The 26,224-nt window shown below is 46.0% G+C and overlaps 1 protein-coding gene across 1 annotated transcript in view; it reads right to left on the bottom strand.

The window, feature by feature from the left end:
• Window positions 1-1,346: 1,346 nt before the first annotated feature.
• Window positions 1,347-26,224, bottom strand: part of LOC115078764 (2-hydroxyacylsphingosine 1-beta-galactosyltransferase-like) — a 159,059-nt gene continuing 134,181 nt past the window's right edge. The window contains exons 5-6 of the mRNA XM_029582082.1: window positions 7,918-8,137; window positions 1,347-1,971 (exon numbers count right to left, since the gene is read on the bottom strand). Of these exons, the coding sequence (XP_029437942.1) occupies window positions 1,602-1,971; window positions 7,918-8,137 (590 nt within the window). The 3' untranslated portion in view covers window positions 1,347-1,601. The remainder of the gene's footprint in view (window positions 1,972-7,917; window positions 8,138-26,224) is intronic.

Genomic DNA, 26,224 nt, shown 5'->3' with positions numbered 1-26,224 from the left:
TAAAACCTAAGAACAATTCAATGGCATGTATTGTAGCAATTTTCAAAAATGTATTTACACAGGTAAAATGTAGTTACATGTATAAAACCCATTTTTAAGCATGTAAATGCTTTTTAAACTCAGGCCTTTAGCATATATCTCCTGTATACAGAGAAAGTTTTCTCTATAGACACATACACACAGATTATTCTCACTATACATGCATAGAGTACTCTTTTTCTCTCTCTCGTATATATACAGATTATTCTCTACAGAAACATACGCACACATACTACTCTCTCTTTACACACAGAGTATTCTTTCTCTCTCTCTCTATATATATATATAGAGAGAGAGAGAGGATAATACTGAAATGCTACTTATCCAACCAAGTTGCAGTCACAGAATTTCTATGTTCTGCAGCCGCTACTTAGCTGGACAAGTCACTTATCTTGCTGAGCAGATAACCGGTTAGTCAATGGGCAGGGAATGGGTGGATCGGGGCGGTCCTACTTATCTGGTTAACTTATCCAGTGCCAATATTCAGCCTTAACTGGTTAAGTTAATGGGATACATTTTTCCTGCCTTGCAGCTGGTCTCACCTAGTGGTATTTAATTTATCCGGCTCAGTACTGTACACGGACAACAATTTTGTAAGCATAAGCTCCTAGCATTGCTGATAGTAGCAGGAGTAACCCATAATCCTGGAACCAAGGAGGGATTTGAAGGGGAACAGGTGGAGCAGGAGGGTTAGGGTTGTGGTGTCAGGGAGAGGGAGAAATAGGAAGGGGCCAGACATAAGGTATTTTGGCAAACCAAGGTTGGGTGGAGGGAGGACAACAAGAGTTCCTAGATTTTTAAATTATATTTGCAGGGTAGTGAAGAGTAGGGGGGGGGGCTCATTTTTTTGGTCATTGGGGTGAAGAATTGGATTTGCAGGTTGTTTTTTGGTTGTTATTGTTGCAGAGATCACCACTTAACCAGTTTTATTGTTTGAATGTCGCTGGTTAAGGTGCATTTATCCGCGTACATTTACTCAGATAACCTTATTCCTGCACTTGGGCACTTTTGAAATTAGCCGAATAACTTATTCAGTTATCTACAAAAATTGGAGTTAGCTGGCAATGTTATGTGACTAACTCAACTCCATTCCAGAAAACCCCCGAAATACCTTCCACATCCAGCTAAATTTTATCTCAGTAATGGCTCATCCAGATAACATGAGTGGCAGCAATAGTCAAACACTGGCATTATCTGGATATCTGTAAAGCTCTCTGGATAAAAGCCTTGAGCGTCATGCTCTGTGTGTGTGTATATGTGGGTACTGTATTTTATGATGGAAAAGGACACGTTTTCAGAGGTGAGAGTATGTTTGGTTCATTTATAAGCAGATAAAATTACAAACACTGTTGCATGAATCACACTAATGATGTGCTGACAATCTCGGTATCAGTAAGAATGGAGAATAAAATACTTTCCATTTTAAGATGGGGAGGGGGTTTTAGATTTCTTAGTTCGCTTTGTTAGATGAGATTCTAATTGGAGTAATGATTAGAGAGTTAGTGAGAAGCACCTGTCCCATTATGTCACTGAACGGGACTCTGCAGTGGAAAGGCCTTCACTCATTTCACTTTTTTTTCATGCCTCGTGGGGTCATTTCTTCTGTGCTTCCCAATTCCATTTCCTATTCCATTGTAACTATGGCCATTCAGACTGCTGAAGTCAGGGATGGGCCATAGTTTTTGGCTTCTTTTGATGATAAATTTCACTGTCCTGCTGAAAATGTACAATGCCAATACGGTGCCAAGCAGAAGGGCTGCAGTAACATCCAGTAGGAAGTACTGATAGAGGGAGATCCTGTGAAGGACGGTGCGCAGGTGCACTGCCCCATTGTGACGCAGGATGTAGTTAATCCAGTAGATTGTCCGACTCACTGGATGGCCAGGTTGGTCTTTGTGAATTTCTGACAACTTCTGGGCCTGTTGTCGATAACTGGAAAACAAAGAACAGTATTGATTAATTCCCATAGAACACTCTGGAAACAAAGATCAGATCTCATTTCATACAAGTTTGTTTAAAAGATGATCTCTCTCCAGAATATTTTTCCATGAATAAATAGGGAAAAGGAGGGGTGTCAGGATTGTCCCTGCAAAGTATGACTCCCTGCATGCACTTCCCAGTGAGGACTTTGATTCTGGACTCATGATCCTGCAGTTCCTGCCAGGCAAAACATTTTCACAGAGCAATTCTACAGGCAAGTAGGGATGTGCAGCAGGGACGGATTCGTCCCATTCGGTTTTCGGATTCGTCGGGACCCAAATCCGTTGCATCTGTTCTCAGGGCACCTCAATCTGTTCATTAGTTACATATGTATTCATTCCCAAAAAAAACCCCCATCCCAACCCTTTAAATTTAATTAACTACAACCCCCCACCCTCCTGACCCCCCCAAGACTTGCCAAATGTCCCAGGTACCAGCAATGAGACCCAGCCTTAGGCTTAGACCTGGGCTCTGGGGATGGGACCCAGCCTTTTAAAGATCCTGGCATCAGGCTCTATTCTAGGCCTTGAGTCTAGATGTAGGCTTAGGCTCAAAGCCCCAGTGATGGAATCCAGGCTTGGGCCCTGAGGCATGGGCCTAGGCCTAGGCCTGTCCCTGTTTATGGGATCCATCCTTAGGCCCGGGCACCAGTGATGAAACCCTCCCTTGACCAGGCCCTAGTGGACCCAGGCTTAGGCCTTGGGTCTAGGTGATGTGACTTGGCGTCAACCAGGCCCCAGCATAGGATCCAGTCTTAGCCCTGGGACTCGATGAGACCTTGCTTTGGATTGGACCCCAGCTTAAGATCTAGGCTTAGGCTGAGACCCAGATACCAGCATTGGGCTCGGGCCTACATCTGAGCTTTAGTGACAGGATTGTGGTTCGTGCCAGGTCCTGACAACAGATCTAGGCTTAGGCCCAGGCCCAAGCCTTGTTCTTGGCAACAGTACCCTGCCACAGCATCGGACCTGGGCCTGGGCCTAGGCCTAGGTGCAAGCATGTGGCTCAGCAATGGGACCTGGCCTCAGTTGGGCACAGGCATCAGGCCCATGTCTAGTCATTGGACCTGGGCCTAGTTCTAGACCTGCACTCCAGCTATGGACTTTGGCCTTGGCTTCAGGCCTAGGCCTGAGCCTCAGTGATGGGAACCTGCCTTGGCTGCACCTCAGCAATGAGACCTGTCCTCATGCCAGGCCCCGGGGATAGGACTAGGAAAAGGCCTGGTCCTGCAAGAGACACATTTTTTTGAAATGCAGAAATACATGAACATATCTTTTTCAGGAGGCATATGATATGAATGAAATGTAATGTGAAGTTTTATATGGATGAGATGTGGTGTTGTTGTACAGTTAAATTTTATATTTTAATTATGTATGTATTCTTGTATTCCACCCTTCATAAATTTTGTATTTGGAAGTTGTGAAACATAAATATTTTAAACAAACAAACAAATAAATAAATGCCTGGAAATTCTCAGGTATTTTCATCCAGGTCTAATTTTCAGTTCATTTTGTTTATATGAAACATAAATGGCCTCATTTGTTGCATTTTGCCTATTTGTTTATAAAGAATACGCATCCCTGGTAATATCCAAGTAAATGTGTCTTCTAAATCAGACCTAGTTAGCTATAGAGTTGTAACCTCAACTTGTGGTACTCACATCAATCTCTGTGCTTTCAATAAAAAAAAAAATCACACTGGTCAGTGGGATGGTGTAGTGGATCCGGCATGTATGTCCTATTGCTATATAGGGAACCAATTCCTCCTTTTCCCTGCTGCAACCATCTGATTAATTAAAACAATGTCTTCCATACACAATATCTTCCATGTGTCCCTGTTGAAACCACTAATATTCACCTGGCCCTCTAGGGAATCTCCAGAACCTCAAAAAGTGACCAGGGAAGATAACACTCGGGCGGATTTTAAAAGCCCTGCTCGCGTAAATCCGCCTGGATTTACGCGAGCAGAGCCTTGCGCGCCGGCGTGCCTATTTTCCATAGGCCGCCGGTGCGCACAGATCCCCGGGATGCGCGTAGGTCCCGGGGTTTTTGGAAGGGGGCATGTCGGGGGCGTGTCGGGGGGGCGGGACCCGATGACGCAGCGTTTCGGGGGCGGGACCGGGGGTGTGGCGCCGGCCCGGGGGCGTGGTCCAGGCCTTCGGACTGGCGCACGTAGATTTACGTCTGCTTCTCGCAGGCGTAAATCTACGGACAGAGGTAAGGGGGGGTTTAGATAGGGCCGGGGGGGTGGGTTAGGTAGAGGAAGGGAGGGGAAGGTGAGGGGAGGGCGAAAGAGAGTTCCCTCCGAGGCCGCTCCGATTTCGGAGCGGCCTCGGAGGGAACGGAGACAGGCTGCACGGCTCGGCGCACGCCGGCTGCCCAAAATCGGCAGCCTTGCGCGCGCCGATCCAGGATTTTAGAAGATTCGCACGGCTACGCGCGTATCTTATAAAATCCAGCGTACTTTTGTTTGCGCCTGGTGCGCAAACAAAAGTACACGAACGCGCTTTTTTTAAAAATCTACCCCACTGTCTATGAAGTGAAGGAAATTCTAGACTCGCGGCACAGAGGTAAGAAATTGGAATACCTCCTCTTGAGGAAGGGATATGGTCCAGAGGAGAACATTGGAAATCCGCTTTAAGTATTCTGGACCTCAATTTACTAAAGGACTTCCACGCTCAGCATCCCAAGAAACCAAGACCTTCAGGGAGGTGGCTTAAGAGAGGGCTACTGTTGCGTTTGGCGATCTGCAGATCTCCCCCGAGAACTGCCACTCTTACCTCCAGCCTCGAGCTGCCAGCGGGAACCCCTGACATCAAGAAAGGCCACCCGGATAGACACGTGGCAGACACTGCACTTGTGTAGTCCCAATGCAACAGTAGGGAGAACACCCCCAACCCCGAACATGGCCATCCCTAGGTGCGCATGTGCTCAATCTGCCCTGATTTAAAGGGTCTATGGCAGGAAATCCCCCGTGGTACCCATGGATGATTTCAAAGACTTTGGCCTATAAAAGGTCAATTTTCCTTGCAAACCTTGCTGTAGCAACAGGACTCCTACCATTGTGTAGTGCGAGTTACCTCAGCATTTCTCCTGCGTTTCTTTCTTCAGATTCTGGTCTTCATCCTGGTCTTCAATCCTCGTGGTCTTCATTTTGTCCACCAGCCCCTGTAGTCAGTCTTCAGTCCTGTAGTCCTTCTGCGTGCCTTGCCTTCCTGCCCTTCTATCCCACTTTTCCTCGGATGGATCATCGGCTTAGACCTCTGCTTGCTTCCTGGACTCAACTGACTACTGCCAGTCACCGACCACTGGACCTTTTCTTGATTGCCACCTGACACTGAACATCATATCTCCCATGACTACCACCTGCCCTGACCCTGGCCTGTCTTTAACCTACGGATCTTAGGACTTCAGAGATCCCTACCTAACACTTGCTGGCCCCAGCACCCAAGGGCTCAACCTAAGGGGAACATGGGCTCCAGTTGGACCTCTGCCTCATCTGACTCTGCCAGTCTATGGTGGAGACCTGCAGGGCTCCTTCCTCAGGTTGCGCCAACTCCACCTTGGTCCAAGAGTCCATGCCCTCAACACTCAGCATGTGAGAGAAGTATTGTGTATTTTTTCTGTAGACTGTCTGGAAAGGATGCAGTTTTTCAGCTCTCACAGAATTTTCAAAATATCATTCAACTTTAGAAACAAGCTTTTTGGCTGCTGCTGCTGGTCTTATTCACTATGGTAGTGAGGAGAGAAAGGCAAGGAATGCCAGCAGTCACACTTTGCTGCTGATCTTTCTCTTCCCTGGGGGAGGAGGGAGGCAGGGACTGGATTGCTGTGGGAGAGAGTTCCATCGGTGCTACTGAGTAATTTTTTTAAATTGTCTGGGTGAGCAGCACCAGTCCAGCAAGGTGGGCAGTGCACAGAGACTGAAGCACATCCACTGGGCTGCCAGTCTGTTTTTGAATGTGGTGCTTGTCCGCAGTCCAGGCACTAGTGCCCTGTCTGTGTGTGAGACAGTTTTTCACAGAGTGGTACAGTCAGTGGTTGTACTGTATAGTCAGTTATGGTATTACTAATAAAGAAAATAGCATTTTATTATCCAAATCCCCAGTATACGGTGACAAATTCCATCATGTCAGGGAAAGGCAGAGGGTGAAAAAATAATGTTGTTGGCAGGGGCAGCACTAAAACAGGGAATCCTACACTTAAATTGAAAAGGGACCTTTTCATATCCAAAATGGCAGGAAAGTCAGGGAGTTCAAGCCCGAAGAAATTGAAATTTGGAAAGGATGTGCCAGTAGCACCTGTTTCTCTTCCTGTTGTTTAGGAGGTGAGGGAAAGGGTGGTAGAGCCATCGAAAGCAGAGAGTAGCAGTGCAGCATAAAGATATCAGAAGTGCAAGACACAAACCCAACAGCTAGGGCAGTAAAGGGACTATTTGCATCTGATTCTGATGAAGAATCTTCTTGATTTAAGAAACCTTGGTGGAAGACTTGGCGGCTAGGATTCAATGCCAAGAAGTACAGATTCATGAATCTGGGGTGTGGTAATCCAAAAGAGTTGAATGTGATGGGGAGTGAAGATGGCAAAGCAATGTGACACGTCGATATCTAAAGCTAGAAGAATGCTGGGTTGCATAGAGAGGAATAACCAGTAAGAAAAAGGAGGTGCTAATCTCCTTGTACAGGTCCTTGGTGAGGCCTCACCTGGAGTATAGTGTTCAGTTCTGGAGACCATATCTCCGAAGGGACAGAGACAGGATGGAGGTGGTCCAAAGAAGGGCAACCAAAATGATGGGGGGTCTTTATCAAATGACTTATGAAGAACCTAAATATGTATACCCTGAAGGAGAGGAGGTGCAGGGGAGATAGGATACAGACCTTCAGATGCCTGAAAGGTTTTAATGTTGCACAATCAACAAACCTTCTCCGTTGGAAAGAAATTAGTAAAACTAGGGGTCATGAAATGAAACTCCAGGGAGGAAGACTCAGAACCAACGTCAGGAAATATTTCTTCACGGAGAGGGTGGTGGATGCCTGGAATGCCCTTCTGGAAGAGGTGGTGAAGACAAAAATGGTGAAATATTTCAAAAGGGCATAGGATAAACACTGTGGATCCCTGAAGGCTAGAGGATGGGAATGAAGAAAAGAGTGTATGGGGGTAAATTGCTGGTGTGGCAGATACTACTTTTAATCAATAAGCCTTCATACTGTTGATGCAACTCCATCATTGCTCTCTGCTTCAACAGTAGGAGGAAAATAAAAAAAAGGGGAATCCGACAGCAACCATAAAGGACACTAAATTTTAAGGTTTGGTAAAACAAATAAGCAAGGTGGTAACATGCTGATGTGGTTGTTACTACCCTTAACCAATAAGCCTGATACTTTTGGTTTCACCATGAGCTTGCTGGGGAGACTGGATGGACCATTTTGTCCTTTCTTGCCATCATTGCTTTAATAAAGATGCAAATAATTGTGACATGGTTTTTGTTTGATTGTGCATAAGTTTGGCCTTAGCCAGACAAAGTATGGAATTTAAAACTCCTGCTGGTTTGACCACCCCTGACATAACTTTTTAGCCTGCTGAAAATGTATCCAGCTATGTCAGGGGTGATCTGGGGCATTCTGTGGTGGCGCAGTATCATCCAGTTAATGTGGCCAGACTGCAACAAAGCAGTCCCAAAGTTAAGCAGAGAAACTAATCCAGCTAATTTTTAGGTAAATTCAGTGGCATGCCTGTGCCTTTGAATATTCAAGAAAAGTTAGTCCAAAAGGTTTATCCAGCTAACTTTGCCAGCTGGGACCCCGCTATGTTTAACACCTTGAATGCAAAACATCAGGAACATATGTAGCTATTAAATAAATTCCTTTTCCATGTCCATTTTCTTTCATTGTGATCTCACCTTGGATCATTAATAACTTTTACCAGTGCTTCATAGAGGTCAATGTCTGTGATAGTCTTCCAGTGCAATATAATGCCCATGCCTTTAGCTTGCACTCGAGTCATGGTATCATAGTGGTCTCCAAACAGCGGCATGCCCACCACTGGCACGCCATGATATACAGCCTCAAAGATGCTGTTCAGTCCACCATGGCTGAGGAAAGCCTTTATGTGAGGGTGGCCTGGGGAGAGAGAAACAGTAATTAAAAGAGGCTTTAACACTAGCAAAAAAGTTACAGGAAAAAGACAAAGGTACACAGAGATTCAAGACATGCTGCAAAAAACAATGATGTCCTAAAAAGGGAAGTAATACCAAAACGAAGAACTCAATCTAGTGAAAATGAGAAATATCAAACTAAGAGAGTCATTTTAATGAATAGTTGAAATAATTGTGCACAATTTGCTCATCTCTATATGACCATCATATAGAGATGCCAATACTACTCAGTAACAGTTTGTAAAGTACCTTCTATATATTGTTAATTGGTTTTCCCCTAGTTTCATTGTAAACCGGTACGATAGGACCTTGTCTTGAGCATCGGTATATTAAAAGAATTTAAATAAATAAATAAAATAAATAAAGTCTACAAAAAAACTACTTCTACATTATAATCATCGGATGGGATATAATCATGGGATGAAGGGGGGGGGGGGGTTAATAGAATACATTTTTTAAATGCAATTAAAATCATTTAACTTTACTTTGTATGGATGGTTTCTATCTTTAAGAGATAACGACTGCCCGACATTGTGCCAGTGTTTCATTTTACTGACACTTGAAATGTCTTTTGTGCCTGTCAGCATTTCTGTCCAGTAACAGACAGAGACAAAGGGTGGTGACCACTGTTCCATGATATTATACAACCCAGTATTTCAAATTAAGATGCACATGGAAGAAAAATAGCAAATATGGAGATACAAGACTTTTTGTTAGATATATTAGTGATAAGGGATGTTTAAAAGTGGCACTGAGAGACACAGAGGAGAAGGGGGAAAATGTTTATTTATATATTTATTGATAAGTCACCTACTGCAAGAGTTTGTAAGGAGCTAAATAAACTTGGAGTAGATTGTATTGGGGCTGGATGATGATATACATCCAAGGGTATTAAGGGGACTTGGAGAATTGGAGAAATGTTGGCAGTTCCGCTGGCTGATCTTTTCAATGTGTCATCAAAGACAGGAGTAGTTTTGGAAGACTGAAGACAAGCGGATGAGTGGAAGAAAGGATGTAGACTGGTTAGGGTGACCTCAGTCATCATTTCCGCGATGGCCTTATCTTCTCTAAGTACCCCTTTAACCCCTCGATCATCTAACGGTCCAACTGACTCCCTCACAGGCTTTCTGCTTCGGATATATTTAAAAAAGTTTTTACTGTGAGTTTTTGCCTCTACAGCCAACTTCTTTTCAAATTCTCTCTTAGCCTGTCTTATCAATGTCTTACATTTAACTTGCCAATGTTTATGCTTTATCCTATTTTCTTCTGTTGGATCCTTCTTCCAATTTTTGAATGAAGATCTTTTGGCTAAAATAGCTTCTTTCACCTCCCCTTTTAACCATGCCGGTAATCGTTTTGCCTTCTTTCCACCTTTCTTAATGTGTGGAATACATCTGGACTGTGCTTCTAGAATAGTATTTTTTAACAATGACCACGCCTCTTGGACATTTTTTACTTTTGTAGCTGCTCCTTTTAGTTTTTTTCTAACAATTTTTCTCATTTTCTCAAAGTTTCCCTTTTGAAAGTTTAGCACGAGAGCCTTGGATTTGCACACTGTTCCTCTTCCAGTCATTAAATCAAATTTGATCATATTATGATCACTATTGCCAAGCGGCCCCACCACCGTTACCTCTCTCACCAAGTCCTGTGCTCCACTGAGAATTAGATCTAAAACTGCTCCCTCTCTCGTCAGTTCCTGAACCAATTGCTCCGTAAAGCTATCATTTATTCCATCCAGGAACGTTATCTCTCTAGCGTGTCCCGATGATACATTTACCCAGTCAATATTGGGGTAATTGAAGTATCCCATTATTACTGCACTACCAATTTGGTTAGCTTCCCTAATTTCTCTTAGCATTTCACTGTCCGTCTCACCATCTTGACCAGGTGGACGGTAGTATACCCCTATCACTATAGTCTTCCGCGACCCACAAGGGATTTCTACCCATAAAGATTCAATTTTGTATTTAGTCTCATGCAGGATGTTTATCCTGTTGGACTCTATGCCATCTCGGACATAAAGCGCCACACCTCCTCCCGAGTGCTCCACTCTGTCATTGCGATATAATTTATACCCCAGTATAGCACTGTCCCATTGGTTATCCTCTTTCCACCATGTCTCTGAGATGCCAATTAAGTCTATGTCATCATTCACTGCTATACATTCTAATTCTCCCATCTTACTTCTTAGACTTCTGGCATTAGCATACAAGCATTTCAAAGTTTATTTTTTGTTTGTATTTTCATTCTGCTTTTTAATTGATAGGGATAAGTTAGAATTTTTTAGCTCAGGTGAGTTTTTAGTTACAGGCACTTGGACGACTTTTCTAATTATTGGAACCTCACTGTCGGGATGCCCTAATTCTAATGCATCATTAGTATCCTTTAAAGATACCTCTCTCCGAACCATGCGCTGCTGAGCGACTGTCGGCTTTCCCCTTTGTTCTAGTTTAAAAACTGCTCTATCTCCTTTTTAAAGGTTAGCGCCAGCAGTCTGGTTCCACCCTGGTTAAGGTGGAGCCCATCCCTTCGGAAGAGACTCCCCCTTCCCCAAAATGTTCCCCAGTTCCTACAAAACTGAATCCCTCTTCCTTGCACCATCGTCTCATCCACGCATTGAGACTCCGGAGCTCTGCCTGTCTCTGGTGACCTGCGCGTGGAACAGGGAGCATTTCAGAGAATGATACCCTGGAGGTTCTGGATTTAAGCTTTCTACCTAAGAGCCTAAATTTGGCTTCCAGAACCTCCCTCCCACATTTTCCTATGTCGTTGGTGCCCACATGTACCACGAGCATAATGCTCCAACTCTGAAAGACTATTTTCTAAGCACACAGTGCAGCCAGGTGGAAAGCACCAAATCTGAAGTTGGTGGTAGAGGAGTAACTTGCTTGATGAGCAGAGTTCATAAGGAGTGGTGTAGGGAGAGGCAGGAGAGTAGGAGGTAGTGAGGAGCTGCAGAGTGAAGGCTCTTGTAGGTAGGTGAATAAGAGGAAACAGGTGCAGAGCCAACATAATGACTTGAGAAGAGGGGTTATATGACTGTAGTGACTTGGGAGAAAAATAAGTTGTACAACTTAATTTAGGGTAATTATTAGTGGAAAGAAATTGCTCACTGGGTGACCTGTAAGGAGGAGATTGTGGTAGTCTTGTGGTATATCAATTTTAAATAAATAAATAGAGATTGGATAAGGGTTCTGGTAGTACGCACAGAAAGGAACAAACAGATTTTGTTGATGCTATAGAGAAAGAAATGACACATTTTAGCAGCATTTTGTGTGTGTGTAGTGATGGGAGAGAGGGAGGAGTTGATGATGACCCCAAAGTTATGGGCTGAGAGAGTTGGGAGGATAAGAATGTTTCCCATAGAAATAGAGTGGTTTACAGTAAAATGCAGTAATTGAATATAATAGAATTAAAATAAAAGTTAATGAAATCAAAACAATAAAATAAACAATGCTGTTAAAAATAAACAAAACTCGGGGGGAGGAGTTAAGATGGCGGCCTGCTGGTAGCACGGTTGACCTGCTCCTAGAATTTCTTCTGATTCTTACTCTTCACTAGCGGTAATGTCTTCTAAAAGAAAGTTCTTTTTTACTCAACGCACAATTAAACTCTGGAATTTGTTGCCAGAGGATGTGGTTAGTGCAGTTAGTATAGCTGTGTTTAAAAAGGGATTGGATAAGTTCTTGGAGGAGAAGTCCATTACCTGCTATTAAGTTCACTTAGAGAATAGCCACTGCCATTAGCAATGGTTACATGGAATAGACTTAGTTTTTGGGTACTTGCCAGGTTCTTATGGCCTGTATTGGCCACTGTTGGAAACAGGATGCTGGGCTTGATGGACCCTTGGTCTGACCCAGTATGGCATTTTCTTATGTTCTTAAGGAAATTTCCCTCGACACCCTCGCTTCCTCCGGGGCAGCGTACTATTCCTCAACTCGCTACAACTTACCCAAAATCAGAGGTGGTGAACCCCACTGATGAGACCGGAAGAGGATTCACTGTTTCATCTGGAGAAATTTCTCTGAGCCCCCCCGTCCTGAGGACGCCGTCAGCAATCCACTCTCAGTTTTCTCCAGAGATGGCTCTTGCAGCTTCAGAGACATTGGGTTTGGGTGTAGCTGCAGAGGGAGTAGCCGCGGAGCCTTGGAGTGACACAACTTCTTCGACGCTGGGGAGTGCAGATTCGAATGCCTTAACAGGTATGCTTCAAACTGTTTCTTCTGACAGTGTGGTGAATGCACTCCCCAAACCAGTAGTGGTGACCTTGGATTCCCTATGGGAATTAGTGGCTCAGCTAGGGCCTGCTTTTCAGAACTGCTCATTGCAAATTTCATCTATTGCCTCAAAATTGGATACTTTAACACAAGAATACAACTCCCAGTTCGAGGATGATAGAAATAGGATACAAAGCTTGGAAGATCAAGTGAAAAGAGGGCAAAATGTTCACTCTTCTATAATTCAAGTTAGATGGTTGTGAATAAGAAAGTGGAATTTATGGAAAACCGATCGAGATGCTTGAATTTGAACTTTCCTAAAATAATTGGTGAGCAGCCAAGAATTACACTGAGGAAATATATTTATTTATTTGTATGTTTTTATATATGATTGAAGTGTTGAAAATTCCTTCAGAAAATTTTCCCTCTTTCAATAGAGTATATTTTTTGCCTTTTCGGCGTCTGGAAGGTGGTGCTGCACAAGATCAGTTTGATTTTGGGAACCTGATGGAATTCCTGGAATCCTCAGCAGTGCAGATATCTGAAAGAGCCACTTTACTAATTTCATTGGTTTGTGAACAAGATCTTGGCCTAGTCATGCGTAGTTACTTTCAGAACTTGGGGGAAATTTTACCAGACCTAGCTAAAGCCACACAGGAGAGGAGGAAGGGTTTCTTGGCCCAGTCTAAAGGGGCGACATTTCAGTTAAAATATCTCTGCAAATGTATCTTAAGATCTAATCATGATGTATATATATTTTTTGTTCCAGAGCAGCTTAAATTGTTTATAGATTCCCGAAAAAGGTTGCTGCCCACCTCCTCTCCACAAGAAAGCAAATAATGAATGGGTATTTATTTAATACATGCTATGCTATTCCTGAGTAAATTTCTTTTTCCTTCTGTTGTGCTCCTCAAATGCTCTCCTCTCCTCTTAGAAAGTATTTGTGGTCTGATATATGATGAATGTCTCCTTTTGGAAGTAATATTACTGTTTATGTTTCTATTTTTTTATGAACAAAGTTTAAGTGCTTTGTAATCATTTTGAAAATTAATAAAAATAAAGTTAAAAATAAAAATAAAAAACTCAGAAATACCAAAAAAATAGTTAATCCATATAAACTACAACTCAAATGCTTGTGAAAAAAACCAGGATTATAAGTGCTTATGAAAGTTTAAGCAGTTTGTTTTCTTTCTAATCACTGATAGAATTCTGTTTCAGTGAAATGGAGCTTTGTAACTGAAAGCCGTAAGGTGAGTTTGTTCTAACCTCACTATAGAAAGAGAAGACGCAATAAGCAAATCTTGCTGTGTAGAACCTAACATACAAGCTGGCTGAGAAGGGCATAAATCATTAAGCAAATACTGCCCTCCACCTAAAGACGGTATTTTAAATCTGACCAAACAGGTGGATAAGGAGATGGTAAAATCCAAATAGGGAGAGGAATGGTCAACAGAAAACATGAGGCAAGATTGCCCTTGTATAAATCCCTGGTGTGACCTGAATTGTAATACTGGGTACAGTTCTGAAGACCGCACCTTCAAAAGGATATAAAGAGGACTGAGCTGGTCCTGATGGGACTACTAAAGCGATCAATGATCTTTATTCTAAAACATATGGGGACAGACTTAAAGATCTAAACGTATACCATAGAAGGAAAACTGTTATGTGTGGCTGATCGTTGTTTCCCTATAGATATTGCATATTTCTGCTGTGTGCTATATGTCTTCTGTGTGGCTGATTAATTTAGCCCAAAAAAAAAAAGCAATCTCCAAATAGGCAATGATTTTATTTCTGCTGTTTTTGTCATCTGTTGCTGGAGTCTTACACTTGTTTTATAGGTGTAATTATATTTGCTAGTTATTTTACATTTCCTGTCTGTTATTAAGAGTAACACAGAGCACTAATTCCCTGCGCTCTGGGTGTGGTTTGAACAGGGCCGGCGGAAGCACTAGGTGAGCTAGGTCTGGGCCGAGGGTGCCGGCAGCAAAGAGGAGTGGGGATCCGAGTCTCCACTCCCGCTTGTGAGAGGTAGGAGTTAGGGCTGTGACCGGGGCAGGGTTCACGACCAGGGGGCACCTAATCCCCTTGCACCAGCACTGCGTTTGAAGCAATTGCAAAGCAAGAGGTCTCTACTATAATCTAGTTAGAGACAGAATTTCAAAGCACATGGAGACCTGGCTGAGGGGCTGAGCAGCTTGATCCTGCTTTGGCTAAGTTTAAAAAAGTCTCAATATTTCTTTCTTCTATATTTTTCCCTATATCTATTGCTTTTATATAAATACAAAAGATCCCAAAGGGAGGAGCACAAAGAAGAATATCTGATTCAACTGAGGGAGACTAAGAAATTAATCAAGTTGGCAAAAAGTCAAGCAGAAGAGAGGATTGCCAAGGAGATAAAATATGGTGACAAAACATTTTTCAGATACATCAGCGAAAAGAGAAAAGTCCAAAGTGGTATAGTGAAATTGAAAGGTGGAAATGATCAATGTGTGGAGGGAGACGAAGAAATGGCAGAAATATTAAACGAATACTTCAGCTCTGTGTTCACTAAGAAGACCCTGGAGAAGGACCATCTCTACACAACAAGAAACTGGAGGGAAGCGGAACAGAGGAAAATCCATTTACAGTAGATAATGTATGGGAAGAGCTAAAGAATCTGAAAGTGGACAAAGCCATGGGGCCTGATGGGATTCATCCAAGGATACTGAGGGAGCTCAGAGATGTGCTGGCGGGACCGCTGTGCGACCTGTTCAATAGATCCCTAGAAACAGGAGTGGTGCCGAGTGATTGGAGAAGAGCGGTGGTGGTCCTTCTTCACAAGAGTGGGAACAGAGAGGAGGCTGGTAACTACAGACCGGTTAGCCTCACTTCAGTGGTGGGAAAAGTAATGGAGTCACTGTTGAAAGAGAGAATAGTGAACTATCTACAGTCCGGAGAATTGATGGACCAGAGGCAGCATGGATTCACCAGAGGAAGATCCTGTCAGACAAATCTGATTGACTTTTTTGACTGGGTAACCAAGGAATTGGATAGAGGAAGAGCACTCGATATCATATACTTGGATTTCAGCAAAGCTTTTGATACGGTTCCGCACAGGAGACTGGTGAATAAAACGAGAAGCTTGGGAGTGAGTGCCGAGGTGGTGACCTGGATTGCAAATTGGTTGACGGACAGAAGACAACGTGTGATGGTAAATGGAACCTTCTCTGAAGAGAGAGCGGTTTTAAGTGGTGTACCGCAAGGATCGGTGTTGGGACCTGTCCTGTTCAATATCTTTGTGAGCGACATTGCGGACGGGATAGAAGGTAAGGTTTGTCTTTTTGCGGATGACACTAAGATCTGCAACAGAGTGGACACGCCGGAAGGAGTGGAGAGAATGAGACGGGATCTAAGGAAACTGGAAGAGTGGTCAAAGATATGGCAGCTGAGATTCAATGCCAAGAAGTGCAAAGTCATGCATATGGGGAGTGGAAATCCGAATTAACTGTATTCGATGGGGGGGGAAAGGCTGATGTGCACAGAGCAGGAGAGGGACCTTGGGGTGATGGTGTCTAATGATCTGAAGTCGGCGAAACAATGCGACAAGGCGATAGCTAAAGCCAGAAGAATGCTGGGCTGCATAGAGAGAGGAATATCGAGTAAGAAAAGGGAAGTGATTATTCCCTTGTACAGGTCCTTGGTGAGGCCTCACCTGGAGTACTGTGTTCAGATCTGGAGACCGTACCTTCAAAAAGACAAAGACAAGATGGAGGCGGTACAGAGAAGGGCGACCAGGAAGGTGGAGGGTCTTCATCGGATGACATACGAGGAGAGATTGAACAATCTAAATATGTACACCCTGGAGGAAAGGAGGAGCAGAGGTGATGTGATACAGACTTTCAGATACTTGAAAGGTGTTAATGATCAAAAGACAACGACAAACCTTTTCCGAAGGAAAAAAATCAGCAGAACCAGGGGTCACGATTTGAAGCTCCAGGGAGGAAGATTCAGAACCAATGTCAGGAAGTATTTCTTCACGGAGAGGGTGGTGGATGCCTGGAATGCCCTTCCGGAGGATGTGGTGAAGACCAGAACTGTGAAGGACTTCAAAGGGGCGTGGGATAAACACTGTGGATCCATAAAGTCAAGAGGCTGCCAATGAAGAGTGGGTGACTCGCCAGAATGATGGCTACTGCCTGGAGTCAATACCCTTATTAAATAAACATACACAGGCTTACGGTGACTCCAACATCGCTCTAAGCTTCAACAGCAAGAGGAAATGTGGAAAAAAGGATTCACACTCACAAAGAGGGGAGTAGCTGGCTTGTTACGGCGGTTACTACCCCAAATCAAATAAGCCTGATACTTCACTTTCAATGCATATACAGCAAAGTTCTCTGATTCAACGGCAGGGGAGAAGAAAAACTGATACTTCACACATCCAGCAGAGCTCTCTGCTTCAACGGCAGGGGAGAAGAAAAGAGGGTTCGCACTCACAAAGCGGGGAGTAGCTGGCTTGTTACGGCGGTTACTACCCCAAACCAAATGTGCCTGATACTTCACTTTCGATGCACATCCAGCATGGCTCTCTGCTTCAACGGCATGGGAGAAGACTTATACGTCACGCATATCCAGCATAGCTCCCTGCTTCAACGGCAGGGGAGAAGAAAAACAACCAATAAGGGCTAATAACATAGTCTGGGTAAAACAAATAAGCATGGGTGCAGCTTGCTTATTGCGGCGGCTACTACCCCTAACTAATCAAGCTAGATATTTCACTTGGATGCAGCTCCATCACTGCTCTCTACATTAAAGGTGGGGGTGGAAGGGAAATAGAACCAAGAGCTAAGAGAAACAGATAAGTATGAGAGAAAATATGTGTGAAGCTTGCTGGGCAGACTAGATGGGCCATTTGGTCTTCTTCTGCCGTCATTTCTATGTTTCTATGTTATCTCTGCTGTTTTGTTAATCTGAACTGTTAGAAGCCCTTCCTCCCTACCCCTCTACTCACCCTCCCCAGAGTTTGCTCTTCTAATAGTCTTTCTGGGGTAGATAACTGCAGTAATTGATAAGAAAAAACTTTGCTAATTCAACAAAAGGATTTCTCTATCAAATCAATTGAACATTGTAATAACTATGGTGCTTTTATCTTCAGGCAAACCATCTGGAAGCTTAGGGCTTGCCCCATTTGTTCACCATTCTCTTCAATGAAAGAAAAACAACCACCAAGGAAGCCTCACTCACTTTCCAGCATTCAGGTAACTTTCCCCCACTCCCACAAAACATTCAGAATCCCAGAAATGAACGTTTATAGTGAGCTCAGGTAGGAAAAGACCTGAATCCCAAAAACATCCATTTTTCTCTATTGCGCAATAAAGATGTCCTCCACTGTTGCACAGAGCATGGAGAAAGCCAAGAATAAATGGATTACAGTGGGAACCAAAGACCTTGCTGTAACAGCATGTAAGAGGTGTAGAGAAATTTCCAGGCTCTGTTTGTGGAAAGGGAAAGGAGAGGCTAAGCTATGTAGAGAACGTCAATGATTGGCTCAAACATGGTATAAGGAAAAACGTTTTGGATATATTGGGGGCTGGGGTGGTGGATGGAACAGTAAAAGGATCTATGTCAAAAATGCCTTACATCTTTCAGTGGCAGGAAAAAGGATCCAAAGTGAAAAATTCAAATCATACGACATAAGACTTTTAAACTGGAGAACAGGGGTGGCAGAAAGAAATCGGAATGTCACCCCCGACATCTCCAAGGAGTGGGGGAAAAACCCAACAAACGTTTGCTGAATAGAGCAGGTTAAAGGCTGCATTTTAAAAGCCCTATGAGTGGTAAATCCGGGAGATACGCATGTGACTGGGACATGCACGGGCCGTGCGGATTTTGAGGCCTGCAGCCATGTGCATATCTCCCTGTATGCGGATAAAAAATGTTTGGGGGTGGGGATTGGCTGGAGCATTGTTGGGCTGGGACAGCAGCCATGAAGTCAGTCATGAGCACTAGCGTGTGCCGAGATCCCACAACCGTGAAACTTGTTTCTACTATGGGCAGCGTTAAGTAGTTAAATGTTTAAAAAAGGATAGTCAACGGGGTATTAGGAGTCTAGGCTAGTAGGGTAAATGGGAGGCAAGCTAGGTGGGAGGTTTAGGAAGTCCACTACTTTACTGGGGTAAACTGGGAGGGAACTGGGAAATAGGCCTAATGAGACACCACCACCCTACTAAAATTCCTCCCCCCCCCCACACTCAAGACGGAATTTACGAGCACATGTGCGTGTCGATATAAAATCCTGCGCAAGGGTAGCCGATTTTATAACAATCACGCATGTGCGTGCGCTGGCAAATGTATGCGACTCTTAAAATCTACCTTAAAATGTCCAAAAAGAGCAGCAAGTTAAGTGAGAGAAGCTGAAAAGCTATCAAGTTGATATTCAAAGGGTCGTGTGCTTAAAAAACAGGGGCTACGTGCATGGCCAGGCCTTGCACGAGCCGTGCACATTTTATAATGGGCCCAGCCCTGCGCATAATCCCCCCTATGTGCGGAACTGCTGGGCCCTGAGAAAGGGGCGAGCCGGGGGTGTGGTCTGGGCAGGGTGGGGCGGGACTGAGGCGGGCCGGGCAGCGGCCATTACCCGTTGTCCCAGGGAAGCGCGTGCTGGCAGCCGGTCAGCACATAGAAAATATTTCTGCTCCAGAGGAGCAGTAAGTAGTAAAATAAAAACATTTGGGGTAGCTAGGTAGGGGTTAGGGGTCGGAGTGGAGAGGGGAAAGGAAAGGAAGGTTAGGCAGGGGCGTAGGCAAGTTCCCTCCCAGTCTGCTCCTTAATTGGTTAGGGAAGCCCAATTACGTTGCCACACAAGTTACAAAATCCCCCCCTGCATGCGCAAGTCACAGGCCGCCTACACATAGATTTTAAAATCCGGCACACAATTGTGTACGACCATTGGATTTTATGACATGCGCGCGCCGGCATGCACATACTGTAAAATCAGCGCATCCATGTGCGCGCGCCGGGAACTGCTTGCACATGGACGTGCACATGTTCCTTTCAAAATCGATCCCTATAAGCACAAACACTCGAATTCTAGGCAATAAAATACCAGACCTGAAAGCTCTAATGGTGGAAGCAGACTTGGGCATTGTTGCTTTTACAGAGACCTGGTTCATGGAGTCTCATGATTGGGATATGGCCATCCTGACTATAACTTATTAAAGAAGGATAAAAGTGACATAAAAGGAGGAGGAGTAGCTCTTTATGTCAAAAACAATATCCAACTAACTGAAATGCAAGGGACGTGGGGTAGGGAATAAGCAATATGAGATACCCTAAGAAAAGAAGATGGTGCTTCTATTTACATCAGTGTGGTCGATAGGCCTCCAATTCAGTTAGAAAAGGTGGATAGAGATCTGGTTGAAGACATCCAAAATGTGGGAAAAAAGGGAGAAGTGTTGCTTGTTGGAGATTTTAATCTGCCAGATGTAGATTTGAGTTTTTCTTCTACGAAATCTGCAAAAAGTCGAGATATAATGGATGCCCTTCAAGGAGATCTGCTCAAACAAATGGTAATGGAGCCCATGAGGGAGGGTGTGAAACACGACCTGGTGCTCATAAATGGCAATAATGTTTCTAATGTCCAAATAGGTGCCCATCTGAGCACCAGTGATCATCAGATGATATAGTTTGATATCGAAAGAAAGTCACACGAAGACTCGAGTTTTGAATTTCAGAAACAAGGACTTTAGTGAAATGAGGATGTTCCTACAGAAAGAACTAGAAGATCGGGAGATAATGGGTTAGGTGGAACAACAGTGAATCAAATTAAAAGAAGCTATTACAAAGGCAAAAAATCTATATGTTAGAAAAGTAAACAGAAGTAAGAGGAGAATCTGTTAAAACACTTAGGGGTGGAGTTTTAAACCTGCGCAAGCACGTCCATTTGCGCATGCTACCCAGCGCACGCCCACATGGACACGCGATTTTATAACATCGCACACATGTTATAAAATCGGGGGTCTGCACACGCAAGGGGGTGCACAATTGTGCAATTTGCCTGCACCGAGCCTGCGCCAGGCGGTGCTGCCTTCCCCCATTCCCTCCCAGGCCGCTCCATTGCCAGAGGATATGGTAAAGGTAGTTTAAAAAAGATTTGGTCAAGATCCTGGAGGAGAAGTCCATAAACTTATATTAATCAACTTGACTTAGGGATAGATTTTAAAAGGTTGCATATGGGCGTACGAGCGCGCACATGTACACCCAATTTTATCATTTGCGCACGCAGGTGCACACAAGTAATAAAATCCAGGGTCAGCACGCACAAGGGGGTGTACAATTGTGCACCTTGCGTGCGGTGAGCTGCGCAGCTTTCCCCCATTCCCCCTAACCTGACTTTCCCACCCCTTCCTCTAACCTTTCCCCCCACCCCTACTCTAACCCCCCCAAAACTGGTTTTACCTTATGCGCCTGCCTCTGGGCAGGGGAGGTGGCTGGTTCAGCCTGTCTCACTGCAGGGCACATCCGCCAGCTGTCAACGTGGGCCTAGCAGTCTCATCCATTAGGAGACTCCAACCCAGCCAGAGCATTAAGGTCTCACTAGTACCAAGCTCATTACACTCTTTATTTTATTTAAAAATATTTCTATACCGCTTGCTCAAAAAATATTGCAGTGATTTACAAGAAAACATACATAATTAAAATAGTCGGGCAATTCACAAAAAATAGTTTAAAAAAATGTCATATTCAACAAATTATATATAACTAAGATCATTAAGAGAAGAACCTAACTATCATTTGTTAAGCACTGCCATATTAATTCATCTGCTGGGAAAAAAATAATATAAAGTAAAGAGAAAACTGCTTGGTCTGAAATTCCCTCTTAGATATACCATTTTACCAGAATACATCTGCCATTAGACCCTCTCACTAGCCTTTTAGGGTTACCAGCCAGGGCCTCTCTCTCTCTGATATAAGGAATAGAATAAGTATATACGTTAGTAGCTGTGAGGTGTAATATAGAAAGCCATTGGAGATGCTCATCTGCTCCTTCAATGTTCTCTTGCTTACGATTATTTTCCATTTTACCTGAATACATCTGCCATTAGACCCTCTCACTAGCCTTTTAGGGTTACCAGCCAGGGCCTCTCTCTCTCTGATATAAGGAATAGAATAAGTATATACGTTAGTAGCTGTGAGGTGTAATATAGAAAGCCATTGGAGATACTCATCTGCTCCTTCAATGTTCTCTTGCTTACGATTATTTTCCATTTTACCTGAATACATCTGCCATTAGGGCCTCTCACTAGACTTTTAGAGTTACCAGCCAGGGTCTCTCTCTCTCTGATATAAGGAAAAGAATAAACTCAAGTATATACGTTAGTAGCTGTGAGGTGTTGCAGTTGGGTACTGCTGTGGAATAGTGGACCCTTGGGCCGACTTACCACGAGAGGCGGGGTAGGCCGGGAGGCAGAGCCAAGGCTCAAAGTGTTCACCAGGTGATTGCCCGGAAACCAGGAACCCCCCAGGAGGAGCCTGTAGGGTCCTGGCTCCTTGGGACTTAGGTACTAGAGAGAGAGTCCAGTAAGTCCAAAGGTAATAGAGTCTCTAAGTGAGCAGACGTGAGTAGGAGCAAGTAGAAACCTGGAGCGGGGTCCGCAGCCAGCAGGTGTAGGCAAGGCTGAAGGCTGAAGCAGGAACAGAGACGAGCCGGGATCAAAGGCAGGCAGCAAGTTCTTATGTTCTTATGGCAGGCAGCATGTTCTTATGTTCTTATGGCAACAGAGCGTGGTCAGGGACGAACCGGGGTCGAGGCAGGCAGCAGGCAGAGCGTAGTCAGGGACGAACCGGGGTCGAGGCAGGCAGCAAGCAGAACGTAGTCAGAGACGAACCGGGGTCGAGGCAGGCAGCAGGCAGAGCGTAGTCAGGGACGAACCGGGGTCGAGGCAGGCAGCAGGCAGAGCGTAGTCAGGAACGAACTGGGGTCGAGGCAGGCAGCAGGCAGAGCGTAGTCAGGGACGAACCGGGGTCGAGGCAGGCAGCAGGCAGAGCGTGGTCAGGGACGAACCGGGGTCGAGGCAGGCAGCAGGCAGAGCGTAGTCAGGGACGAATCGGGGTCGAGGCAGGCAGAGCGTAGTCAGGGACGAACCGGGGTCGAGGCAGGCAGCAGGCAGAGCGTTGTCAGGAACTCCAAGGTCAGCGGCAGGAACTCAGCAAGACTAAGCGCAACTCAGAACTACAAGACTGTAGTGAACCTCATTGCAAGGCAATGATGGAACGTCTGGACGCCGGTTATATCTGTCTCAGAGCGTGACGTCATCAGCGCAGGCGGGGCTGGACTTCCGGGTTCTGGGCGCTTAAAGTGGCCGTACTCGCGCGTGCGCGAGGTCGCGGTGAGAGAGACAGGCAAATGGCAGATGCCACATGGAACTGAGCGCGTCCTTGGGTCCTGGAGACCGCGGAGTGCGGCGTCCAGGCAACAGTACCCCCCCCCTTTACGGCCCCTCTTGAGAGGCCCGGGCTTCTCGGGATGGTCCCGGTGGAATTGTTGCAGAAGATCCTTGTCGAGGATGTTACGGCTGGGCTCCCATGTATTATCCTCGTCACCACAACCCTCCCAGGCTAGGAGGTACTCCCACCTGCGGTTGTGGAAACGGATGTCCACAACCTCTCGTACCTGATACATAGGATCATCATCTATGGGTGCAGAGGTGGGATCCAGAGGTGCGCGGTGGAAGCGTGAAAGGACCACAGGTTTGAGCAGGGATACATGAAAGACGTCATGGATCCGTAGGGTGGATGGCAGTCTCAGTCGATAGGATACCAGGCCCACTCTCTCAGCTACCCGGAAGGGACCGCAGAACCGGGGCGCAAATTTTCGTGATGGAAGGCGGAGATGAATATTCCTGGTGTTGAGCCACACCCGATCTCCTGGCTGGTAGGCTGGAGCTGGCCGTCGGTGGCGATCGGCCACTTGCTTGGCGGAGGCGGCTGCACGGCGCAGTTTGCGCTGGGTTCCATGCCACAGTGCCCGCAGCTGCTGTGCTGTGACTTGGGCAGCAGGTGAAGCGCTGGAAGTGTCGAGAGGGAGTGGTGGTCTTAAGGGCTTCCCGTACACCACTTGAAATGGAGACCTGCCAGTAGCCGCGTGAGCCTGATTATTGTAGGCGAACTCGGCCCAGGGCAATAGTTCCGACCAATTATCCTGTTTCTCATTCACGAAGGACCGGAGGTAGGACTTCAGGGTCCGATTCATCCGCTCGGTTTGCCCGTTGCTCTGCGGGTGAAAGGCCATGGAGAAGTTAAGTTTCACCTTGAAACACTTACAAAGGGCTCTCCAGTAACGCGCCACAAACTGGGGACCTCGGTCGGAGACGACATCTTGGGGAAGGCCGTGTAGCTGAAAAATGTGCTGAGTGAAGAGAAGAGCCAGTTCGGGAGCTGATGGGAGCTTAGGTAGAGGGATTAAATGCACCATTTTCGAAAAGCGGTCTACAGTGACCCAGATTACTGTATGGCCGCTAGATGGAGGCAAGTCTACCACAAAATCTGTGGCCAGATGTGTCCAGGGTTCGGTGGGTATTGGTAAGGGCTGAAGGAGACCACATGGGGAACCCGGGCTGGGTTTCTGACGAGCGCAGATAGGACAGGACCTCACATAGGTGGTGACATCCCGCCGGAGGTTGGGCCACCAATAAAATCGGTTGAGGAGCTCCATTGTTCTCTCACGCCTGGCATGCCCTCCGATGAGGGAGTCATGAGCCCATCGTAGCGCCGTGAGGCGATCCTTGCGAGGAACTATGGTCCTATCCTGGGTGAAGACCGTCAGGGCTGACAGACGGACCTTACTCGGGTCCAGGATGAATTGAGGCTGTTCTTGATCCCCTTCGTTACATGAGGTCCGGGAGAGAGCATCCGCTCGGACGTTTTTTGCTGCCGGTCGGTAATGTAGGATGAAGTTGAAACGGCTAAAGAACAAGGCCCAGCGGGCCTGGCGGGGGTTCAAACGTTGGGCCTGGGACAGAAACTCAAGGTTTTTATGATCGGTATATACCGTGGTGATATGTAACGCCCCCTTGAGCCACTGCCTCCATTCCTCCAGGGCGAGCTTAATAGCCAATAACTCCTTGTCCCCAATGGAGTAGTTGTTCTCAGCGAGGGAGAACCTCCTCGAGAAGTAGGAGCAGGGTAGGAGTTGTCCAGAATCCGAATGCTGACTCAGCACGGCTCCCACAGCGATACTGGAGGCGTCAACCTCCACTATGAAGGGCTTGGAGGGGTCCGGGTGTCGGAGGCAAACGTTGGAAAGGAAGGCTTCCTTTAAATCAGCGAAAGCTGTAACAGCGGCGTCAGGCCAGTTCCTGGCATCGGCGCCCTTGCGGGTCAGAACTGTGAGTGGAGCCACCCGGTAAGAGTAGCCTGGAATGAAGTGTCGATAGAAATTAGCAAAGCCCAAAAATCGCTGGAGGGCCTTGAGCCCCTTGGGTTGAGGCCACTGGGTGATGGCCGCTACCTTCTCTGGATCCATGCGGAAGCCGGTTGAGGAGATAATATAACCTAGAAAAGGCAGGGATTCAGCCTCAAAGATGCACTTTTCCATCTTGGCATACAGGCGGTTCTCCCGGAGGACCTGAAGGACTTGTTTTACGTGATGACGATGGGAGTCCAAATCCTTTGAGAAGATGAGTACATCATCTAGGTATACTATAACATGAGTGTTCAGGAAGTCTCGTAGAACCTCATTCATGAGATGTTGGAAGACGGCTGGGGCGTTGCAGAGTCCGAAGGGCATTACAAGATACTCATAATGCCCGTCCCTGGTGTTGAACGCCGTCTTCCATTCGTCTCCAGGATGGATACGTACCAGGTTGTAGGCCCCCCTGAGGTCCAGCTTGGTAAACACACGGGCACCCTGAAGGCGGTCCAGCAGTTCGGGATCAACGGGAGTGGGTAACGATCCCGCTTGGTAATGGCGTTCAAGCCCCGGTAATCAATACATGGCCGGAGAGAACCGTCCTTCTTAGCCATGAAGAAGAAGCCGGCACCTGCAGGGGAGCGAGAGGGCCGGATGAATCATTTGGCCAAGTTCTCGTCACATACTGCGACATGGCCTTGGTCTCGGGTAAAGACAGAGGGTACACTCGGCCGCGAGGCGGGGTGGTACCAGGCAGTAAGTCAATGGGGCAGTCAAATGGCCGATGCTGCGGAAGAAGCTCTGCCATCTCCTTGGAGAAAACATCCTCGAAGGACTGGTATGGCTCTGGCAATAGTTGGGAGGAGCAGACGTTCAGGGGTCTAGGCAGATGCGGAAGCTGCAAGCAGTGTTCAAAGCAGGCTGGCCCCCACCGAACCAACTGAAAGTCGTCCCATTGTATTAGGGGCGAGTGCAGACGGAGCCACGGCAGTCCCAGAACCAAGGGGTGCACCGCTCGCTCTAAGACAAGCAAAGAGATCTGCTCCGAATGGAATAATCCGGTTTGTAGAGTAACGGGAGCTGTGGAGCAGGTAATGGCCCCGGGGAGCAGAGTGCCTCGGATGGATGAGATCCGCAGCGGAGGGACCTTTTGCACTGTGGGGAGGGCGAGCTGGACCACCAGGTCGGCCGCTATAAAGTTCCCTTCTGCACCTGAGTCTATGAACGCGCGGACCTGGAGTTCCCCTCCAGGATACTTCAGGGTTACAGGCAATGTGCACAGAGGAGCTGATCTGGAAGCGCCTAGGTGTAGCTCCTCAGTATAGCATAGGCAGGAGCGTTTCCCGGACGCTCTGGGCAAGTCAAGAGAAAATGCCCCTTGCCTCCACAATAGAGGCAGAGGCCAAGCGTACGCCGTCTCTTATTTTCCTCAGGAGTCAGTGGAGAT

This window comes from Rhinatrema bivittatum, chromosome 1 (genome assembly GCF_901001135.1).
Source record: "Rhinatrema bivittatum chromosome 1, aRhiBiv1.1, whole genome shotgun sequence".
Taxonomy (NCBI): domain Eukaryota; kingdom Metazoa; phylum Chordata; class Amphibia; order Gymnophiona; family Rhinatrematidae; genus Rhinatrema; species Rhinatrema bivittatum.
This window is presented reverse-complemented; position numbering and strand designations above follow the sequence as displayed.